The sequence below is a fragment of the Equus przewalskii genome, chromosome 5 (genome assembly GCF_037783145.1).
Source record: "Equus przewalskii isolate Varuska chromosome 5, EquPr2, whole genome shotgun sequence".
NCBI lineage: Eukaryota > Metazoa > Chordata > Mammalia > Perissodactyla > Equidae > Equus > Equus przewalskii.
Genome location: NC_091835.1, coordinates 18,098,243 through 18,118,912, shown reverse-complemented (window position 1 = coordinate 18,118,912; position 20,670 = coordinate 18,098,243). Strand labels below are relative to the sequence as shown.

Below are 20,670 nucleotides of genomic sequence, written 5' to 3'. Positions count from 1 at the left end.
CTCATCAAGCCACGCTGAGGCGGCGTCCCACATGCCACAACTAGAAGGACCCACAACTAAGAATATACAACCATGTACCGGGGCGCTTTGGGGAGAAAAAGGAAAAAATAAAATCTTTAAAAAAAAAAAATGTTTAAAAAAAAACAAGGAGGAGACAAGCAAGGAAATGGACAGTGTGGTACTTCTGAGATGAAAGGGAACCTGGATTCACAGGTAAAGCCTTCCTCTTTCAGAAGATGATGCTGTCACCTACATTACAGGCGGGGAGGAGACACTGATGGAATTCTTTCATCTGTTAACCATACTCTCCTGCGTTCTCAGGAACTTACCATCTGTTAGCTCATCTCCTTCCCATATAGTCAACTCCCCTCACACTTGTTTCCCCCTTCAATCAGTTTTAATATGATCAAGACTCCCATTCACAAAATCAAATCAGCTCTCCCTGGACTCTACAACCCCCTCCTAGCTACTGCCCACCCATAATTAAACCTCTCAAAAGATCCACTTCTGTTTGCTCTTCATTCTTCAGCACAATCCCATGTACTTTACAGCTCTTAGCCAGTCACCAATGAGCTGCCTGCCAGTGAATACAATTTTCAGTCTTCATCACACGTGAGCTTTTGGCAGCATCTGATTACACCCCCTTTAACCGCTCTTCCCTTGTCCTCTGTGACTCACTGCCAGCCTCATGTTTTCCTTCCTGTCTCCCTGGTTGCTCCCTCTGTCTCCTTTTCGGCTCATCCTCCTTGCTTAGGCCATTTAAATATTGAGAATTCCTCAAGGCAGGGTACAAGGTCCCCTTCTTCTCTATCATCTCTCCCTAAGTGATCTCATCAACACCCACAGCTTTAATTAACACCTAAATGCAGATGCCTCACAGATTCCTATCTCTAATCCAGTTCTCTTACTAGTACACTCAGCAGCCTACTGGAAATGTCTCCACTTAGATGTCTCAAGGCACCTGAAACCTAATGCATCTAAGACAGAACTTGGGATCCTGCCCCATGTCTGCTATTCTGCCCTTGTTCCCTATTTCAGGGGATGATTCTACTACTGATGCTCTTACACGTGTCAGAAACTTAGGAGTCATCCTCACCTCTTCCCTCCATCTCACCCCACCCCAATATCTAATTCATCACCCAGTCTCTCAAATCTATCCACGTATCCCTCCCCACGCTCTAAATCACCACCCAAGACAGAATCCCCAGAACTCTTGCTTGGACTACTACATAGCCCACTGACTGGTTTCCTTGAATCTCCTACAGTCCATTCTTCACCTCACAGGGTCCTTGCACAAGTGGTTTCCTACGCCTGGAATGCTCTTTGTGCCCACACTCTGCCCCACCTCCTGGCCAACTCCCACTCTTCTTTCATTGCTGTGCTCAGTGATCACTTCCTCAGAGAAGTCTTTCTGGGTAAATTCTATCATACCTTCTCCTACTACCATGTACTTCTTCTGAGTGTTTCTCACAGTTGTATATAATTCTGCTTTTCCTTGTAATTTGTAACTCATGTCTGTTTCCTTCTGCTCCATTAGAAGCCCAGTGCCTGCAGGTACTCCACACATGGTTGATGAATGGTTGAACATCAGCGCACTTGATCACTGGGATACAAAAGCCAGACCAAAACTGGATGTAGGGAAATGCGTGAAACCATAAAGTCAAGGAATCCCTAAAACTGTAGTGCAGGGACCTGAAGGAAGAACGCCCTGCAACACTTCACAAGAAACAAGAAAGTGAAGGGGATCTACCTGACAGTTACAATAGTGAGCAAGGAATCTAACTCCCTGCGGCCTCACAGAGAAGAGTCTGGAAGAGCACCCCGCAAATGAGCACAGGCTGCCATGGGGAGGGGCACTGGCTCTAGTTCAGATTTGCATGAATTTTTATGACTCACATTTTACTTATTTTTTTTAAAAGAGCAAAATAATAAACAGAATGAGATAAATAGATCCAAGTGTTCACTATGTTGGTACTAATTGATTTATCTTCTTATTTCTGATTCCGTTTTACCTTTCTACTCCTCCCCACAAGACACTCCCCCTAAATTTTTAAGATTTATTTCTAATAAATAATTAACTATATAGGTTTACATATGTAAGTAGGTCTACCAACCGTATCTTGAAAAACAGTGCCACAAACAAAGCCAGATAAAAGGCTAACGCCTGGATTGGGGCTTAACAGATAAAAGGTTGTCTTCAGCTATTCAGATGTAGAGAACGGCACTGGGGATAAGAGACTTCAAACCTGGGCATTCCCATGGTTAGTTACCATTTACATAGGATAATCAGCAGCATGATATAAAGAAAAGCTAAAATTCATCAACTTTATTATTTATTAGCAATCCTGATGAGAGGTTAAGTTCGTATTTCAATTGATGACTTTTAATTTCATGCATATTTCAACTATTTGTTTGATTTCTGTTCCCCATTACATGGACAATTACAAGTCAATTAAACAAAAGCTTTTATTTTATTTTATTTTATTTTTTTGAGGAAGATTAGCCCCGAACTAACTACTGCCAGTCTTCCTCTTTTTTGCTGAGGAAACCTGGCCCTGAGCTAACATCTGTGCCCATCTTCCTCTACCTTTTTCTTTTTTTTTTTTAACATGTGGGACGCCTACCACAGCATGGCATGCCAAGTGATGCCATGTCTACACCTGGGATTCGAACCAGCAAACCCCGGGCCGCCGAGAAGCAGAACGTGTGAACTTAACCACTGCGCCACCGGGCCGGCCCCTAAACAAAAGCTTTTAAAGAAAAAAAAAAGAAATATGTTCAAATATTACTAAAAGATGATCAGAAGAGCTTACGAAGTCAAGTATTTCACCAGAAAAGGCAATGCAAGTATTTATTGAATGAAGATGTCACACAGAAAAATAAACTCGGCCATTCTTGTTTAGATTTGACTTGGTTCCATTTATCAGCCTTCACATTAGTGACCATGCCCAGTTCCTCATTTCTGGCCTGCCTGCATTATGTCAGTATGTTCTCTGCCTCTCTGACCACATCCTCCTTATCTGCCACCTCCCTGTCTGTCCCCTCACACCTCCTGAGTAAGGTATTCACACATATAGCTCCTCCTAACGCTGTACCCTTTTCAAGTTGCTGAGATCATCATGTCACCTAATCCACTGGGCTCCCTAATGACCATGTCACCTATCCTGCGAAAGACTGCATGTGTGAGTGCTGCCCATGCTTGAAGCTCCAGGTCTCCTGCTCCCCTAACAATGTTGGATGTCCTTTACTGAAAACTTCCTCTACTTCAGCTCCCAGGGTTCTGAGCACTATAGAAAAAGTGAGGGAACCTGTGCACTGGTGCACGCTTGGTGCACGCAAAACTCATGCTGTTCAACTGCCTTCAATCCAGTCAGAAACATTCCTTCAAACTGGGTTGATCTCCAACCAGTAACTACTAGCAGCAAATATTTCAAAACTGCTCTACTTCCCTCAAAAGCCTTTAGTCTCTCTCTTTCTCTGCTCCACATCTGAGCACCTGGCTTCACTCCTTTCATACTGAGATAAGACTTTCTAATGAAAATATCCTCAACTTCTCAATCCACCTTGATGCATTTCTGCCATCCTCCTCTGTGTCAACCCTGGAGGCACACCAGAATCACTTGGGGGACTTAAAAGGAAGATGCCCACTCTCCCAAGAGATTTGCAAATGAAAAAAGGAAAAATAGTAGTTTCACATGCAGACACCACCCTAACCATGTGATCAAAGTGAACAGTAATGACACTATTGACCCCATGTGCCTCCTGACAGGACACACTGCAAAGGTCACAACATTACTTCAGTGGTTTTCTCACCAAAAAGGAATGCAAAAAAACCCTGCATTGAATCACGAGGAAATATCAGCCAAACACAAATTAAGGGACAGTCTACAAAATAAATGGCCAGTACTTTTCAAAAGTGTCAAGGTCATGAAAGTCAAAAACAGGCTGAGAAATTATTCTAGATTAAAGCGGACTAAGGAAATGTTACGACTAAATGCAATGTGTGATCCTGAATTGGATCCTGGTCCAGAAAAAGGACATTAATGGGACAACTGATGAGATCTGAAAAAGGTCTGTGGATTAGTTAACAGTATTATCATCAATGTTAGTTTCCTGATTTTGATCACTGTACTGTGGTTATGTGAAATGTCAACATTTGGAAAAGCTGGGTGAAGGGTACTCTCTTTGAACCATTTTATGAGTCTAAAAAGTTCATCATTTCTCCTTACGTTGCTTTTGCCTCACAGGTAAGAGGCATTCCTCCTTAGTTCCAAGATTGATGGCTCTACGTATGTGTGCTGGAGAAAGGGCCCCAAGCAAGAAGAAGGCTGGCCCGCCTCAAGTCCCCTGTGCAATTTTGCCAGGCATGTGGCCTCATGGAAGCTTGCTAGGCCAGATACTGCTGAGATCCATTCCATTTCTTAGGATCTCAGACTCCAAATAGAGGTCTCCCAATTCTTTCTTGTCCCGTCATCTACTCTCACTCTCTCACCCTGGACATCTTTGTTTCTGCTCAGGCGACCCTGAAAGCCTGGATACTTACACTCTTCCTCTCTGCTCTGGAGCCCGCGCATCCGTGAACCCTTCCCTCAGTCCCGCGCTCTCCTCCTCTATGCCACAGATGTTGTTACCTTGTCTCAGCCCCTGGCCTGGTAGTGTGTTATCTTCTCATCTGTCTCTCTCATTTCCCTCAGTGTACTCAAGGGCTTTGGAAAGGGCTCACTTACCTTCTTCATACTCCCCCCACCCCTTACCTACGACAGTGATTTACACAGTCTGACTTCATGATTTTGTTAACTGACTGAATTGTCTAGGACGCTTCGTCAGTTGAACACGGTGTTCTGAGACACACATGCTATACTCGTGTGGCCAGTGCGCCTCATATTACGTTTCATGGGCACAGACTGCTTTACTAACAGTAGCCAACTGTGTTATAAATACATGGTCCTGAAGAGAGGCATGTGAGCGAACAGCCCCCTCACAACAGCCCACTCACTTGACTGGAAAGTGATGTGGGTCGTACCTCACTCACTCACTCTCCGCTGACTTGTCTAGCTGAGAGGCACAGAATTTTAAGTTCTTAGTTGTCGTCTTGCGGCTTCTGAGAGTGTTTTATTCTGTGTGATTCTACTAAACAGCCATACACAGTGGGAGTTAGGGGCCACCTGGCAGAGCAGAGTCACAGAAGAAAGAGTCTGGGGCTTGGCAGAGCTTCTCAGAGTCAAGGCTCTGAGTTGAGAAGTGCTGTCCCTAACTGCCAGGGGGGCGAGGCATATTAATCCTGCGCCATGTGTGCCTGAAGTGCTCACAGCCCTTGTCACCCACTCCACCTCTGGACCCAACAAAGCTCAACTACTCAGTAGATCCCAAAGCAGCCTCATGGCAGGAAGTGAAAGGTGACAAGGTGGCTACTCCAAGATGGAGGTACAAGGTTCTATCTGGTGGGGTACAAGTCTGGGTCGGCCCTCTCCCTCACCCCCCAATTTTTAATAGACAGTTTACTAGTTAAGCCCAACCTTAATATATAAAGCACACATAAAGATAAACATAGCAGGAGCAAAATGGCTAACGTATTGAAATGGCTAATTCACAAATTAAAAGGTAAATAACCTTAAAAAAGGTATTCTACTTCATAATAATAATAATAAATTTAAAACAATAAAATATTTTTTCCCTCCTATCACAGGCAAAGACTTCTAGAAGACACACTGGTGGTAGAAAAAGAAACTGGTACAATTTTATTGTAGGGCAATTTGGCAAGATGTATCAAAAAGCTTTAAAAGGTGCAATTCCTTTGAATCACCCATTACACTTCTAGGTCTTGAGCCAGGGATATAAAGGCAACATTTCTTAACCCAGTCAATCTAGAAGAGACAGACCAATTCTGGGGAAGAGAAAATGAATTTTGAGTTGAAATGTTAAGTCTGAAGTGATGCCGCAGATGGAATCCCAGCATCTTAGTGTTGAAGGAGATGTCAGAGGTCATCTAAATCAGTGGTTTTTAAATGCTTTTGGAGCCAGTGATATCCTTAGTCCTGCCTGCCACCACTTATCAAAATAAAAACTTACGTAGAACCCCAAAATACAAATTAGGATAAAGTAAAACTAAAAAAGTGGATGAATGGAGAAAGAGCACCTGAAACCAGGGCCTACCTGCTTCTCCAGAGCACGCTTTGCACATATGCGGAACACTGAGTTCACAAGTAAACAAACACACACATAAAACACACACTTGCCCTGCTCCTCTCCCCATTTCTAAACAAAATAAGAATCCCTGCTATAATCCATCTCATCACAGGTATCTATCGACTTCCTCTAGATAAGTAGGTAGCAAACTTTTTGTGGGTCACATGGCCTTTGTCACAACTACTCAACTCTGCCACTGCAGCAGGAAAGCAGCCAGAGATCATATGTCAACGAATGAGCATGGCTGCATTCCAATAAAACTTTATTTATAAAACAGGTAATGGGTCAACCCAGGCCGCAGTTTATTGACTCATGCTCTAGAAAATACTTGGTGGGTAAAAGACAGGCCAGGGGGTATGTGAACCTGGAGTTAACTGTAGGTTAACATACTCTTAAGTCTCCCTCAGAAATTTAGCCTGGGGCCAGCCCGGTGGCGCAAGGGTTAAGTTCACTCGTTTGGCTTCTCGGTGGCCCGGGGTTTGCTGGTTCGGATCCTGGGTGCGGACATGGCACCGCTTGGCAAAAGCCATGCTGTGGTAGGCGTCCCATGTATAAAGCAGAGGAAGATGGGCATGGATGTTAGCTCAGGGCCAGGCTTCCTCAGCAAAAATAGGAGGATTGGCAGTAGTTAGCTCAGGGCTAATCTTCCTCAAAAAAAAAAAAAAATGTAGCCTTATATCTTGCTTCTCCTCCTTACCCTTAAGCTTTTCTTATCACCAGAGTTCTCTTACCAAGTTCATCTTCTGCTATTATGTCCGTATTCCCAAACACACTTCCAATCTCACCCAATCTCTGACTATGAAACATTGCTAGCGAGAATGTAAAATGATACAGTGATTGTGGAAGAGAGCTTGATGATTTCTTATAAAACTAAACATGCACTTAGCATATGACCCAAGAACTGTACTCTTGGACATTCATCCCAGAGGAAGGAAAACTTACGTTTACAGAAAACCTGTACACAATTGTACGTAGTAGCCTTAACTGTAACAACCAAAAATGGAAACGGACTAGATGTCCTTCAATGTGTGAATGGTTAAACACACTGTGGTACGTTCATAGAATGGAATACTACTCAGCAACCAAAAGGAATTATTGATACTCACTACTACTTGCATGGATCTCATGGGAATTAAGCTGAGTGAAAAAAAGCCAATCTCAAAAGGTTACATACTGTATGATTCTATTTATAAAACATTCTTGAAATAAAATTATAGATTTGGAGAGCAGATTAGTGGTTGCCAGCAAGGGTTAAGGATGGGGGAGAGGAGATGGATGTGGCAATAAAGAGATAGCAAGAGGAGGCCTTGTGGTGATGGAACAGTTCTGTATCTTGATTGTGGTGGTGGTTACTAAGAAACCACATGGCTACACAAGTGATAAAACTGCATAGAGCCGCACACACATACACACACAGTTGTAAAACTGGTGAATTGTGGATAAGGCCTGTGGACTGCACCAGTGTCAATTTCCTGATCCTGATATTGCATATAGTTCTGTGAGATGTTAACACTGGGGGACACTGGATGAAAGGTACAGGGGATCTCCCTGTATACTTTTTTGCAACTTCCTATGAATTAATAATTATTTAAAAATGAAGATTTAAACCAAAACAACAACAACAACAACAACAACAAAAGATGTCTTTGGCTCCCTCAATGTATTTTTAGGTTGTATACAAGGCCCTTTTCAATCTACCACAACCTACATCTCTAGCCTCACTTCTCACAATTCCCTTCTATCTCCATCCTTATAAAGTCACCCTGAACTTGTCACAGTTTTCTGAACATGCCATACTTTAGGTCATTTCACATTCCATTCCCTCTCACTCTTTGCCTGCCAAACACCTTAAAAACCAGTTCAAATGTCACTTCAAACCTAATGCTATCTCTGTACCTGTCTCTGACAGAGATAGTAACTGCTTTATCCTCTTGGTTCCTAAGGAATTTCATTAATATCCCCAAGTATCTCTATAGTACATTATTTACATACCTATTTCCTCTACCAGACTATAAACTCCTTAAGAACAGGGACAAATCTGATCCATATGTGTGTCTATCTGTCTACACATATGAAGGCACTAACATGTCTGTGGATTCAATCAAGTTGGGAAACTTTTGCAAAATATGACAACAGAAATAATGCCAGTAATTACTTCTGCTGTCATCTTTTGCAAAAGATTGTCCTGCCAACTATTGTGCACATGAAATACAGAATAAAAAAAATGTAATTCAGATGGGAATCATTGTTTATAAAGTCATTTTTTCTAGAAACAATTTTTTTTATTTTTATTTTTATTTTTTAAAGATCGGCACCTGAGCTAACAACCGTTGCCAATCTTCTTTTTTTTTTCTACTTTATCTCCCCAAACCCCTCCGTACATAGTTGTATATCCTAGCTGCAGGTCCTTCTAGTTGTGGGATGTGGGACGCCACCTCAACTTGGCCTGACGAGTGGTGCCATGTCTGCGCCCAGGATCCGAACCCTGGGCCGCTGCAGTGGAGCATGCAAACTTAACCACTCGGCCACGGAGCCGGCCCCTAGAAAAATTTTAAAATGATCTATTAAGCAGAATTTTCCATGCTTCTTTCTGTTCACCATTAAGTTACATAATTGAGTTTATTGTAACTTATACATAAGTAACTAGTTATCAGTATTAAGAAATGCCTCAAAAAGCCCAGGGTTTCTTTGGTGGGCGGGGGGAGGGGGGGGGCAGGATTGTATCATTTATTACTTTGTCTTACATTTTTCTTTTTTGAGTTTCTTTAGACCCACTCTTCAGCAAACAAATAATTTCAAACAAGAGTCCTCTAAATATATAGCAACCTATATTTACTGCCTTAAATATCAATTCATTCTCAAAAAGGGATTAAATGACCTCACTGAAAAAAGTAAACATAAATCAAAGTAAACTAGGATAAAGGATGTGAGATGGAATCTAAAAGTAAACTGACAAATACTGTTGGTGCCAAATATTTGATAATAACCTATTATCACATTAATTTCTGTATTAAATTAAAAAAAAAAATCCTACACACACACACACCCCTCTCCTCTAAAGAAAATGCCTGAGTCTTCTAAACTGAAAGATCACAGACTAAGAAAAACCTATTAATAACCTCCTCGTGTCAAAGATTACTCTAAACAAGTTTAGTAACCATGAGTCACTGTTAAATGGCTATGCTATGAAAAGGCTATCCATTCCCCCCTCTTAAATATGCCAGCAAACTTATTCCTCTCATGAAATGAGTGAATATAGCTATTCAACACTGTGAACACATGCATTCACAGCAATGAAGGGAACCAAGTATAAGTGGAGCGAGGCAGCCATGCCTTCTTTATATAGCTTGCAGCGGGCACAGAGTGTGTAAACAGTCATTAGGTACACCAGATCTGTGTGGCTGTTAGCAACGAAAGAACAAATTCCACCCCACCCCACTCCACCCCCATGCCCCAGTTACTTAAAAATAAGGATGGGAAGAGAAACCACTTTTTTCTAAAGATATAAGGAAGTAGTTTTCAAATTCTTTCTAAGAGGTGTTGCATAGCTCCTAACAGACTCATCTATTTGTATTATACACAATTCTTAATATGGCAACTGTGTACCAGATAAAACAAGTAAAACCACCAACACATTACAAATAAAGGAATAAACATTTAAATGTTGTTTTTATGATTTTGTCTATAAGATCACAAGAAACAAGTGAGAAAATGCCCATGGATATAAGGAATAAGGCAGAAACAGGCATAATTTTACCATGGGTTTGGCAGTGCTAGGAGTGAATTTCATCTCTGACTCTACATAATAGATTACTTAGGAAACAATAGCTTTTTCATGTGGATCATGAGAATAACAGCAGGAAACTATTCTACCTAAAAATAAGATGGAGGCCTATTCCAAGGCACCATGCAAAATATGGTGTGTCAATGTAAGAATGTATCAACTATACAAAGCTTGAGTTCCTTCTACAATACCTAAGTGGTCATCTAGCCTATGCCAATATGTATCCAGTGACGGGAACCTTGCTATCTCCTAAAAAACCCAACTTTTGCTTTTTTTTTTTTATTTTTTGCTGAGGAAGACTGGCCCTGAGTTAACATCTGTTGCCAATCTTCTGCTTTTTGCTTGAGGAAGATCTGCCCTGAGCTAACATCTGTGCCAATCTTCCTCTATTTCGTATGTGAGTCACCACCACAGCATGGCTGCTGACAAGTGGTGTAGGTCTGTGCCCAGGAAGTGAACCTGGGCCGCCAAAGTGGAATGCACCAAACTTAACCACTAGAATACAGGGCTGGCTCCCAACTTCCACTTATTATTTTTCCTAACATCAAGACGAAACTGGACTCCCTGCTGTACTTCCACTCATAGGTCTTAACTTTATCTCCTGCCACTGTCTGAAACTTTTCCTTTCCTCGTATTAGATGATCCCCTAAAAACATTCTACTCAGAGCTCTAGGGCTTCCCTTCATCCTACAAAGTTACACTGCTCAAATTTTATTCTTTCTATATCTTCAGTCCATTCGATTATTCCTCATGGCAGAGTTTTCAATTTCTGTGCCAGCCTAGTCACTTCTCTCTCAACACACTCTAGTTCTTCTACAACCTCAAGTATGGACTTGTCTACACAGAGCAGAAGATGGTCACTTAGAATTTAATTAGTGTATTTCTATCACTTCAACTTCGGCTTTCAATAGTCTTTTTGGGTGTTTTATTAAATAGCTATTCTCAGGGCATACACATGTGGTTTCTAAGCTGCTTCTATCTCAGTTGTACATAGTCTTTTCTGACTCTCTTTATTGAGTTAAAATTGACACACAACAAACCACATATATTTAAAGTGCACAATTTGATTGAATTTGTACTTCTGTATACACCCAAGAAGCCATCCAGATAGTGAACATGTCCACTACCATCAGAATTCCTCAGGCCCCTCTGCAGTTCCTTTACTTCACCAGCCCCACTCTAACCCTCTACATCCCCACCAATCCCAAAGCAACCACTGATTTGTTTTCTGTCATTACGGATTAGTTTCATTTTCTAGAGCTTTGTATAAATAGAATCATACACTATGTACTCTTTATAGTCTGGCTTCTTTCACTCAACATAATTATTTTGAGATTCATTCATTGTTGTGTATAACAATAGTTCATCCTTTTTATTGCTGAGTAGTATTCCATTCTACGGATGTACCACAACTGGTTTATCCATGTACCTGGGCTACTTCCTGTTTTGGACTATTACAAATAAAGCTGCTACGAACATTTAGGAACAAGTCTTTGTATGGACATATATTTCTTGTTCTCTTGGGTAAATACCTAGCCCCAATTTGTAGTTATTTATTCTTCCAGAACTTCAGAATCATTTTTTGTCAAGTTACAAGAAGATCCTGCAGTGATTTAAATGGAATTGCATTAAGCTTAAAAATTAATTTGAGAAGAAATGACATCTTAACTATATTCTATCCAATAACATGGGCCAAGTATTCTTTTGTGCCTCTGAGTAAGGTATTATGGCTTTCTTCATATAGGTTCTGCATACATCCTGATGAGGGTATTTCCGGACATCTTATATGTTTTTTTGTTGCTACTGTAAATGAAATATTTTTTAAAAGTTACAATGTCTAGATAGTTCTGATTGGTATTTAGGGAAGCTATGAATTTTCTATTTATTTAGCTGCCCTAGTGAACTCTCATTTTCGCATTGATGCTCTTGAGTTTTGTAAAGATTTATGACCATCTCAACACTGTAATTTTCCCTCTTGATTTGCAATAGCTACATTTTTAATTTCTAAACCATTTCTTTATGCATTGGCCAGAATTTCCAGGACAATGCCAAATAATGTCACAGCAAGCACTCTGGTTTTAATGGGATGACCTTCAAGTTTTAAGTCTCAAGTATGTCAGAATTGTTTTCCATGGTTTTTAATTTAGTGATTAGATTTTCATCTTTCCATTGTTTTCAGGTCTCAGTTCCCTCTTCTTTACCATGTGTATTAGTTGCTACTTCCTTTTAAATCTTGATAAGAAAGTGAATCAGAAATTTCAAGGTTTTTCTCCCTATTCTTCATCTATTTCAGAATAAGTAGTTTGCATGGATTGCTCTTTAGAGTTGTTCCCTTCCTTTGAAATGAAAGTTATTTTTCATAAACTCAACTATCTTTCTTTGCTTTGTTTATCCTAATAGCAGGAGGTCGATTCTTGCTAAGTGTAAAGTGGGAGTTCTCAACCTCAGTGTTCTGGATATTTTGGGTCAGACAATTCTTTGCTGTAGGGGGCTGTCTCTTGTTTAGCAGCATGTATGGCTTCTACTAACTAGATGCCTGCAGTAGCCCTCCCCCCAGTGTTAGAACCAACAAAGTCTGCAGACATTGCTAAATGTCTCCTTGGAGGGCAAAACTGTCCTTGGTTGAAAACTACTGATTTAATCAAGTGGATGATATGGATTCCATCAGAGACTAAACTAGTGTTCTATCATAGGATTCCAATGCCACCTCTTCAATAAGACTTCCCCATATAACCCATCTAAATTAGGATACTCCTCCTACCTGACACCACCCACACATACATCTTCCATTAGCTATCACAGTAGAGATCAAAATGCGGACCCCTGGGGGTCTCTTGAGACCCTTTCAGGGGATCCCTGAGGTCAAAGCTGTTTTCATATTAATACTAACACATTAACTGCCTTTTTCCACTGTATTGCCATTTGCACTGATGGTGCTGACCCCTTGGCATGAGTCAACAAAGTGACACCAAATGTACTAGCCATTGTTGTAATCTTCATTATCATAAACTCAGTTAAAAAAAAAAAGCAAGCAAGCCAGTTTCACTTAAGAATGTCATGAGGAAGCATAAAAAAATATTCATTTTATTAAATCTTGACCTTTAAAATGCTAAAAAGATGACACACATCTTTTTAACATTTGGTGTGATAAACAGGAAGTATGCATAAAACACCTTCTGCCCCTTACTGAAATACGACTGACTGTCTTAAGGAAAAGTACTTGTATGATTGGGCTATGAGCTCAACAAGTTGGTTTTTTATGGAACGTCATTTTTACTGGAAAGAAAAACTGACATATTATTCAGGCTTGTATAGTTGGCAGATATCTTCTCAAAAATGAAGGAAGTGAACCTGTCACTTTAAGGGAAACAACTAACAGTATTTGCTGCCAAATTTGAATTTTGAAATTTAAATACAAAATGAAAAGTTTGACCACTTGCCAATACTTAAGATTTTTCTGATGAGATCAGTGGTAATATTTAAAGATGTGAATTTTCAATACTGTATAATGTGTCAACACTTGGAAGATGTGTACAAATTAGTGATGCAATACTTTCTAAATGACCAATGCACACTGCAAAATCATACACGGAGAAAAGATCCTTTTAAAGGGCAGAGTATGAACAGTTCATTCATATAGTTTCAAACCCTATTACAACCAAGAAACTATCAACTGTCACATTTTTGTGTGGTATCAAAAAATATTCAAATTATCTGAAAGGCTATTAAAATACTCCTCTCTTTTCCAACTAGATAGCTGTATGAGGTCAGATTTTCTTTACATACTTTACCCAAAATAACATACGACTGCAGATTAAATACAAACACAGATATGAAAATCCAGCTGTCTTCTCTTAAGCTAGACATTTTTAAAAGAAGTTTCATCATAGTAACATTTATCCACATCTCTTACTACAGGTATGCAAGACACCGTCTAAAGTTTCCATGGAAGATCTAAAGTAAAGTTGACTTACAGAAAATTTTACTAACTGTAGACTGCTTCCAATGACAGAAAGATATAAGAACTCAATAGCCTCTAATTACGAATCTTAATCCCACTGAGGGTGAACTTTTCCTTGTAAGAACACAGGTAAACCACAGTCTTAGACTTAAAAACACGGTAGCAGTTAAGCAGTCTAACCTTCAACCCAAAATAGAAAAGAACCTTCTAAAAGAAAAGATAAGGTGGAAAATGTCATTCTAATCAAACACTCATTCAATAAATAGCCGGCATCCAGCCTACAGGAGTCAGGTACTGTGGAGGACATAGGTGAGCCAGAAATGATACATGCGCCAAAGAGCTCATAGTCTAGTAAGGGAGACAAAAATACAACATGAATAAAATCAGGTTGAAGATGGGGGCAGTCCTGGCATTTCCAAGAGAGGTGACCAAATGGCAGAGAACTGCTTTAAGGGACAAGGGAGGGGCAGGAGAGAGAATATTCTGGGAAGCCATCTAGGAAAAATAAAGGTATAGGGTGTTTCTGAAAGATAAATGGGGACTGAAGTGGAATTGGAGTGGGGAAGAATGATACAAAGGCATTAAGAACAGTACATATAGCTGATTCGTTGCTTTAGTTGCTTTCAATGAATAGAGGCAGGTTGAGATTACTAGAGCATATAGAATAAGGGAGAGAGGGGTTGAAATTCACCTACAGAAGCAGAGACCAGATCACAAAGGGTCTTCTGTGCCACGTGAGGAGTCTGCACTGAAGGTTGAAAGCAGGGGCAGTGTTTTAGAAAGAGCACTAAGGAGGCTGCTGCCTAAGAAAGGTCATGAGGATCTTTGTCAAGTAGGAATGGAAGTCAGGGTCAATTCACAAACCCCTTAGGAAGCAGAGGTTCATACTATTTAGTGAAAGATAGTGTTACAGAGAAGAGGGAGGAGACAGACTGGGATGAAAGACAGGCTTTGGACGGTGGTGACTGGGTAGAGAGATGCTCATCATGGATACACGGAACACAGAAAGAAAACCAGGAGAGGTATATATCCTCAGGAAGACTATCGGTGGAAATACTGTTTCCAGGAATCAGACAAACCACTTCAACAATGGAAAAAACCCAAAATTTAAATAAACTTGAAAACCTCAAATGAAAAACTGAGAAAAAAGTTAGAAACATATTTGTTAGACAGTTGTACAGAAGACAACGCTATTTAGGTAGCAGCAAATGCCACTAAGATTGGCAACAGATGTTAGCGCCAAATACATACCTTTTCTACTTTCTTGTCAGAAATGTCTTGCTTTTCCAGAAGGGCCATGCTCTCCTTCAGGTTCTTCACAATGTCTGCTGGAGATTTGTGAGACTTCCCGAACGGGAACGGCATGGCGGCAGCGACAGACGCCTCACTGCGCTCCGCCTGCTTCACCTGGGGACACAGCACAAGGCATGAGTGAGAAAAAGTGGGGTCAACAGAAGACATACTTTCTAACTCTTAATTTGGGAAGAAAACTAGTGTTTGAGAAAGTCATTTTACATGACTTTCAAAATCAGGAGGAACAGGGAAACCCACAAATACATGAGAAATGATAATACAGAGATATATCTTAGAATTACAGAACACTTTATCCTTTTCAAAACGTCTTTTTTATCACCTGCTCTCCTAACCACCCATTTGAGGAGGAACATGCTGGTGCTGAAGAGGCAGGTGGCAGCAGCTACTACTCACAGGCAACCAATAGTGCCAGGCCCCATGCTAAGCATCACCTCATGGGATCTTTTCAAACAATTCCCTGAGGGACATTATTACTCTCATTTACAGGAGAAGTTTAACAAGGTTAAGAAACTGGCTCAAGGTACTAAGTGGTAAAATCAGCTTAGGTCTGTCTCGATCCAAACTGTCCTTCATCACCACACTGCACCTCCAATTAAGAGATATCTCTATTTCACAGTCAAGGAAACTGACGCAAAAAGTAGGCCAGGAGCTTAGCTAAACAGCACTAGCAATAAGCCCACTATCTAGGCCTCTCCAGATGCTCCTTTTCAAAACAGTGTTCATGCTGTGTACTCCTAAGCACCCTGGTGGGCACACACTTCCTTAGCACACCCATGCTTCTCTTCAGTCAGTCAGAGGGTCTTGGAGCAGGAGAGAACCCTGGGCGGAGTCTTGGACAAATCTCCCATCAGATCCTTCAATCCCTCTAGCGACAGTTTCACTGTGCGCTCTTTCTGCCTGGATGTGACTATCTCCTATGAAGGAGCTCACTGGATAAAACCCTGGCGATAACGAACTTCTGGAAGTTCTTAATTTTTTGTGGGTAGCAGAAGACATTTCAACCACAGAAACCACAATCTTACACCATGCAAAAAAGGAGGACATCAACTATTCCAAGAAGTCACCATGAAAAAACAAAGTTAACAAGACAAACAACAGAAGTAACTTGGGAACATGTCGGAAGTTACAATTTCCTTCACTAAATAAACTAAAAGAAGTTATACTTGTAGGCACTAAACAACTTCATATGATACCAAAAGATACCACTTTTGAGAAGAACCTTACGATCACTTACATCAGTGGTTGTGACTTCCAAACTCTTCTATTTAACTGCCCCTGCGTCTACTCCCCACCTCTGCCAAAGCAGGGAGAGAAGTCTCAGATAACTCAACCCTACTTTGTCATCTTCCCCACTCAACATAAAATATCTCCACTGCAGAGCATCGTTAACACTTCTCTTGAACTTTACCTAAGACTTCATTTGAAAAATTCGAACGTTTTCTCCTCTAAAGTTTGAGATACAGTGATCTGCGTACCTCTTCACAAATAAACAATGAGGGGAAAAGAGCGTGCAAATGAAGGCTAATGCTAAGCCTACAACTAAATCATGAACAGATATATTATTTCTTGACATGTTTTAATATGGTCAGTTCTGACCAATCTCTGTACCCAAGTATCACCTACATAGCTCACCTCCTGTCAGCCTGAAATCCTTTTTTGATCAAATTAAAACCAGATCTTCATCAACCAAAGGAAAATTCCTCAAACACAGGTTGGAAAAATTCAAAAATGCATATATTTACTTCTAAATATCTTTTCTATGACGAGAAGTTTGGATCAACTATAGGCGAGTGACTCCCAAGTAGCTGTTACATCATCTCTCTGACTACCTAGCTAGATGGAACACAAATAGTGGACCATTCTTTTCCATTACTTTTTTCTTTTTAACCTATTCTTTTGAGGGACGTGGAGAGCAATGCAGGTTGCTTCTCCATAAACAGAGTGGACTCACACTCACAATAAATCCTCTGAAATATAATCCTTCCTATTCGTACTCTGCAAATAACGGCAGTGATGCTCCAAGTCACTGCTGGGTGGAGGGTGGGAATGTTTAATGGTATTTTGCAGGAAGTGTTACAGTACTATGCAACGGAGATATTTTCAGCTCTGGCTCTACGGTGGAAGAAGTGACTCTTCAGGGCAAAGGGGGTTTAAAAAAGTCCTACCACACACCAAATACTGGTCATAGCAGAAAGAGCACAGCTGTTCAAGAGGACACATACACAAAATGCTTCTGCGAAGGAAAGGGGAAGCATGACACCATCCTTCCTCTTCATTAGTACACTAGGCAGCCAAGATTTTGCAGAACATATAAACTAATAAGACTGTACTTTGAGGAAATACAGTTAGTAACAAGTACCCCCAAACAAGAAGTGGACACTCCTCAGCAGGATCCGATCACAGTGGCGAAGCAATTCACGACATGCTCATATTTTCTCCCGCCCTCTCTCTCTCACACACACACTTTATGCATTCTTCCATGATGTATTGTTTTTAATATGCAGAGTATAATCATTAAATAAAAGAATAAAAAAGTATATAACTTTATTATAAAACATAGACAAGAACTGTATGGATATTTTAACATATGAGTGCAGCAATTAAACAAATCCTTCTATTTCTTTCATGTACATCCTCAAATTCACCAATTCTTATGCGACACAACTGTCTAACATTTTGAGGGGCAAAAATAAAGAAATAACACCCCTTGAAACTTCTGCATTAGAATTTCTGTTTCCATGTCTTATGTCTTTGCTATGTATTAAGCTTAAATATCATATACCAATGTTGTATGCCACTCAGTGATCCACTTTTTAAGTAATTAATTGAAAATATAGGAAAAAAAGAAATAAAGTTCTTAATAAACATGTTAAATTAATATGCATAGAGCTACTAAGTATTTATTGTGTTACTGAATTTACAATGAGCACAATAAAGAAAAAAGCAGCTACTGAGGCAAATGTTACAAGTAGCGTGGTGAAATCATGGATGTGTCATACAAGTATGTTCATTAAAGATGTGGAGAAAGATTTTAAAACAATGGGCCAAAAGAATTGAAAGGTGTTACCTCTGGAGAGCAGAAAAAGGGTAAAGGGCTAGTATTTTTTCTTACAAGCCCTTTTTGTAACTATTTGCTTCCTTCAATTATATACATGTATAATCTGTTGTTGTTGAGGAAGATTTGCCTTGAGCTAACATCTGTGTCAGTCTTCCTCTATCTTGTATGTGGGTTGCCACCACAGCATGGCTGCTGACAAGTGGTGTAGGTCTCCACCAGGGAACCAAATCCAGGCTGCCAAAGTAGAGTGGGCCAAACTTAACCACTAGGCCACAGGGCCAGCTCCCACACACGCATAACTTTGATAAACACAAAAACTGAGTTTAAAGAAATCAATGGATGATATAAAACAATCTATGCTTAATACACAAAAAGTACTATCCATAAAACATCTGAATGGAAGGCTGAACGACAGAGAAAAGTAAGACTGCCAATTTATTAATTTTACTTTGAAAATTAGAGCCCATAGAACCAGCAGTGTTTTCAAACTTTGATCAAGATCTATAAGCAACAACTTAATGTTACATACACGTGCATACACACAAAGGTAAAAATTTCTATTTTATTCCTTTTTTTTAAACAAACAGCCTTTTTCCAAGAATGCTAGAGTTGCTTACTATCAAGAAACTTAAACATTTTATACCTTAAATCTATAGGAAACTAGGAAAAATATGGTCATCTCAACAGAACTGATGATTGTGTTCAAGATCTATTTTTTAAAAAATACAGTGACTAAACAGATTTTATGAATCATTAATAGATTTTAGTGATAACAAAGAGGAACAAGAAGATTTGGAACCAAATACAAACTACATTTTAAAGAGTTGAGTTTCATGCTTCAACTCTTGCTTTAGTCCCCTTACGTTAATCCTTACTCACAAAAAACAAGTTAAGGGACAGCACCGGTGGCCTAGTGATTAAACACGGTGCACTCTGCTTCAGCAGCCAGGTTTGGTTCCTGGGCATGGACCTACACTACTCATCTGTCAGTGGCCATGCTATGGTGGCAGCTCACATACAAAAAGAGGACGATTGGCAGCAGATGCTAGCTCAGAGCAAATTTTCAGCAAAACAAAAACCAAAAAACCCACAGAAGTTAATCCCTTCACAGAGCAACATATGACCTTCCAACAAGGCTCAAATGCTGACAGCAAAGGAACCACTAAGAGTGGACTTTTCAGCCCCCACTGCTTTCTCCCAGGCATGGAGACAGTGCTTTCAAAAGGGCCTGGTCTGCTCTGCGATCCTGAAGGATGTGAAACACGTAGGCATATATCTGAGTTTTGGAAATGACAATCCCAAGAATATGGAGATGTCCAAGCTGGAGGAAGCAATGGTTAAGCACAGATTAAGATGGTTAAAAGACACCTTTCACCATAACAATCTGCTTGCCTTTCTCTTTTTCCCCTTTCCTCCTTTACTACCAGCAGTATTTAGTTAGAAGTATTTGGGGGAATTTTCGGGAACAAGAAGAATTCACTGACTAAAGCCCTTTGGTAACTTCTCATTGCCCTTATAATAAAATCCAAACTCCTTACCATGGTGCTCTAGGCTTTACTCACTTCCAACTTACAGCCCAGGGCTCTGGCCTTTATCACAGAGGTCCAGTCACACCAATGTCCTTTCCGTTTCCTGAATAGGCCAACGACTTCTAAGGCAGAGTACCACATTTGCAAATATGGTAAAAATCTTACTGTGTAAATCTAGATGGTGTGTATATGGGTTTTCATTGTTACTCAACTTCTCTGTATTTTCAAAATTTTTCTTAATCGTGTTTCAAAACTGCCTAATCTATGTTTTGGACGTAACTGGAGTTCATGAAGGAAATGGACAAAGATACATATTACAATTGAAAAAATTCACTTAGCATTCAAATACAACTAATTTCCCCCTGTCCCTTCAAAAAAAAAAAAGAAATTTGGTTCATAATAAACCTCAGCAGGATTCCTTGGGCTGAGCCAAAATTATTAATGCAATTGGGATAAAGCCAGCCATGGTCAAGATTCTAAAGAGGGCTGTGGAAACCCATACCTCATCTCTCAAACTAGGGGTAAACTTGCTCCTGATGGTAATCAGTGATGTATGCTTAAATCCAAAAGATAAAGAAGCCTTGGAGGGGAAACTTAACTTGAAAATTTGGGGGGTTGGGAAAGGATAATGCAGGGAATAATTTAACATCCTACTTTTTATTAAAATTAACATTTATGGAATTGCATGCTAAATTTGCACGAACATTTAGCACTCTACACCCACTTAGCTTTCACGCATTGCTCTCCCCTAATTATTTTCTTCTCTCTCCAAATGCCCTTCTTTCTGCATTTAATTCAATGACTCATCTTTACTCCAATGTTGAGTCCTTTAAGGTTC

The 20,670-nt window shown here is 40.1% G+C and overlaps 1 protein-coding gene across 5 annotated transcripts in view; it reads right to left on the bottom strand.

The window, feature by feature from the left end:
• CAB39 (calcium binding protein 39) overlaps window positions 1–20,670 on the bottom strand; it is an 83,506-nt gene that overhangs the window by 29,667 nt on the left and 33,169 nt on the right. For all 5 annotated transcript variants that reach the window (XM_070620139.1, XM_070620137.1, XM_070620140.1 and 2 more), the window contains one exon: window positions 15,183–15,338. In XM_070620139.1, coding sequence (XP_070476240.1) covers window positions 15,183–15,296 — 114 coding nt within the window. In that variant the 5' untranslated portion in view covers window positions 15,297–15,338. The remainder of the gene's footprint in view (window positions 1–15,182; window positions 15,339–20,670) is intronic.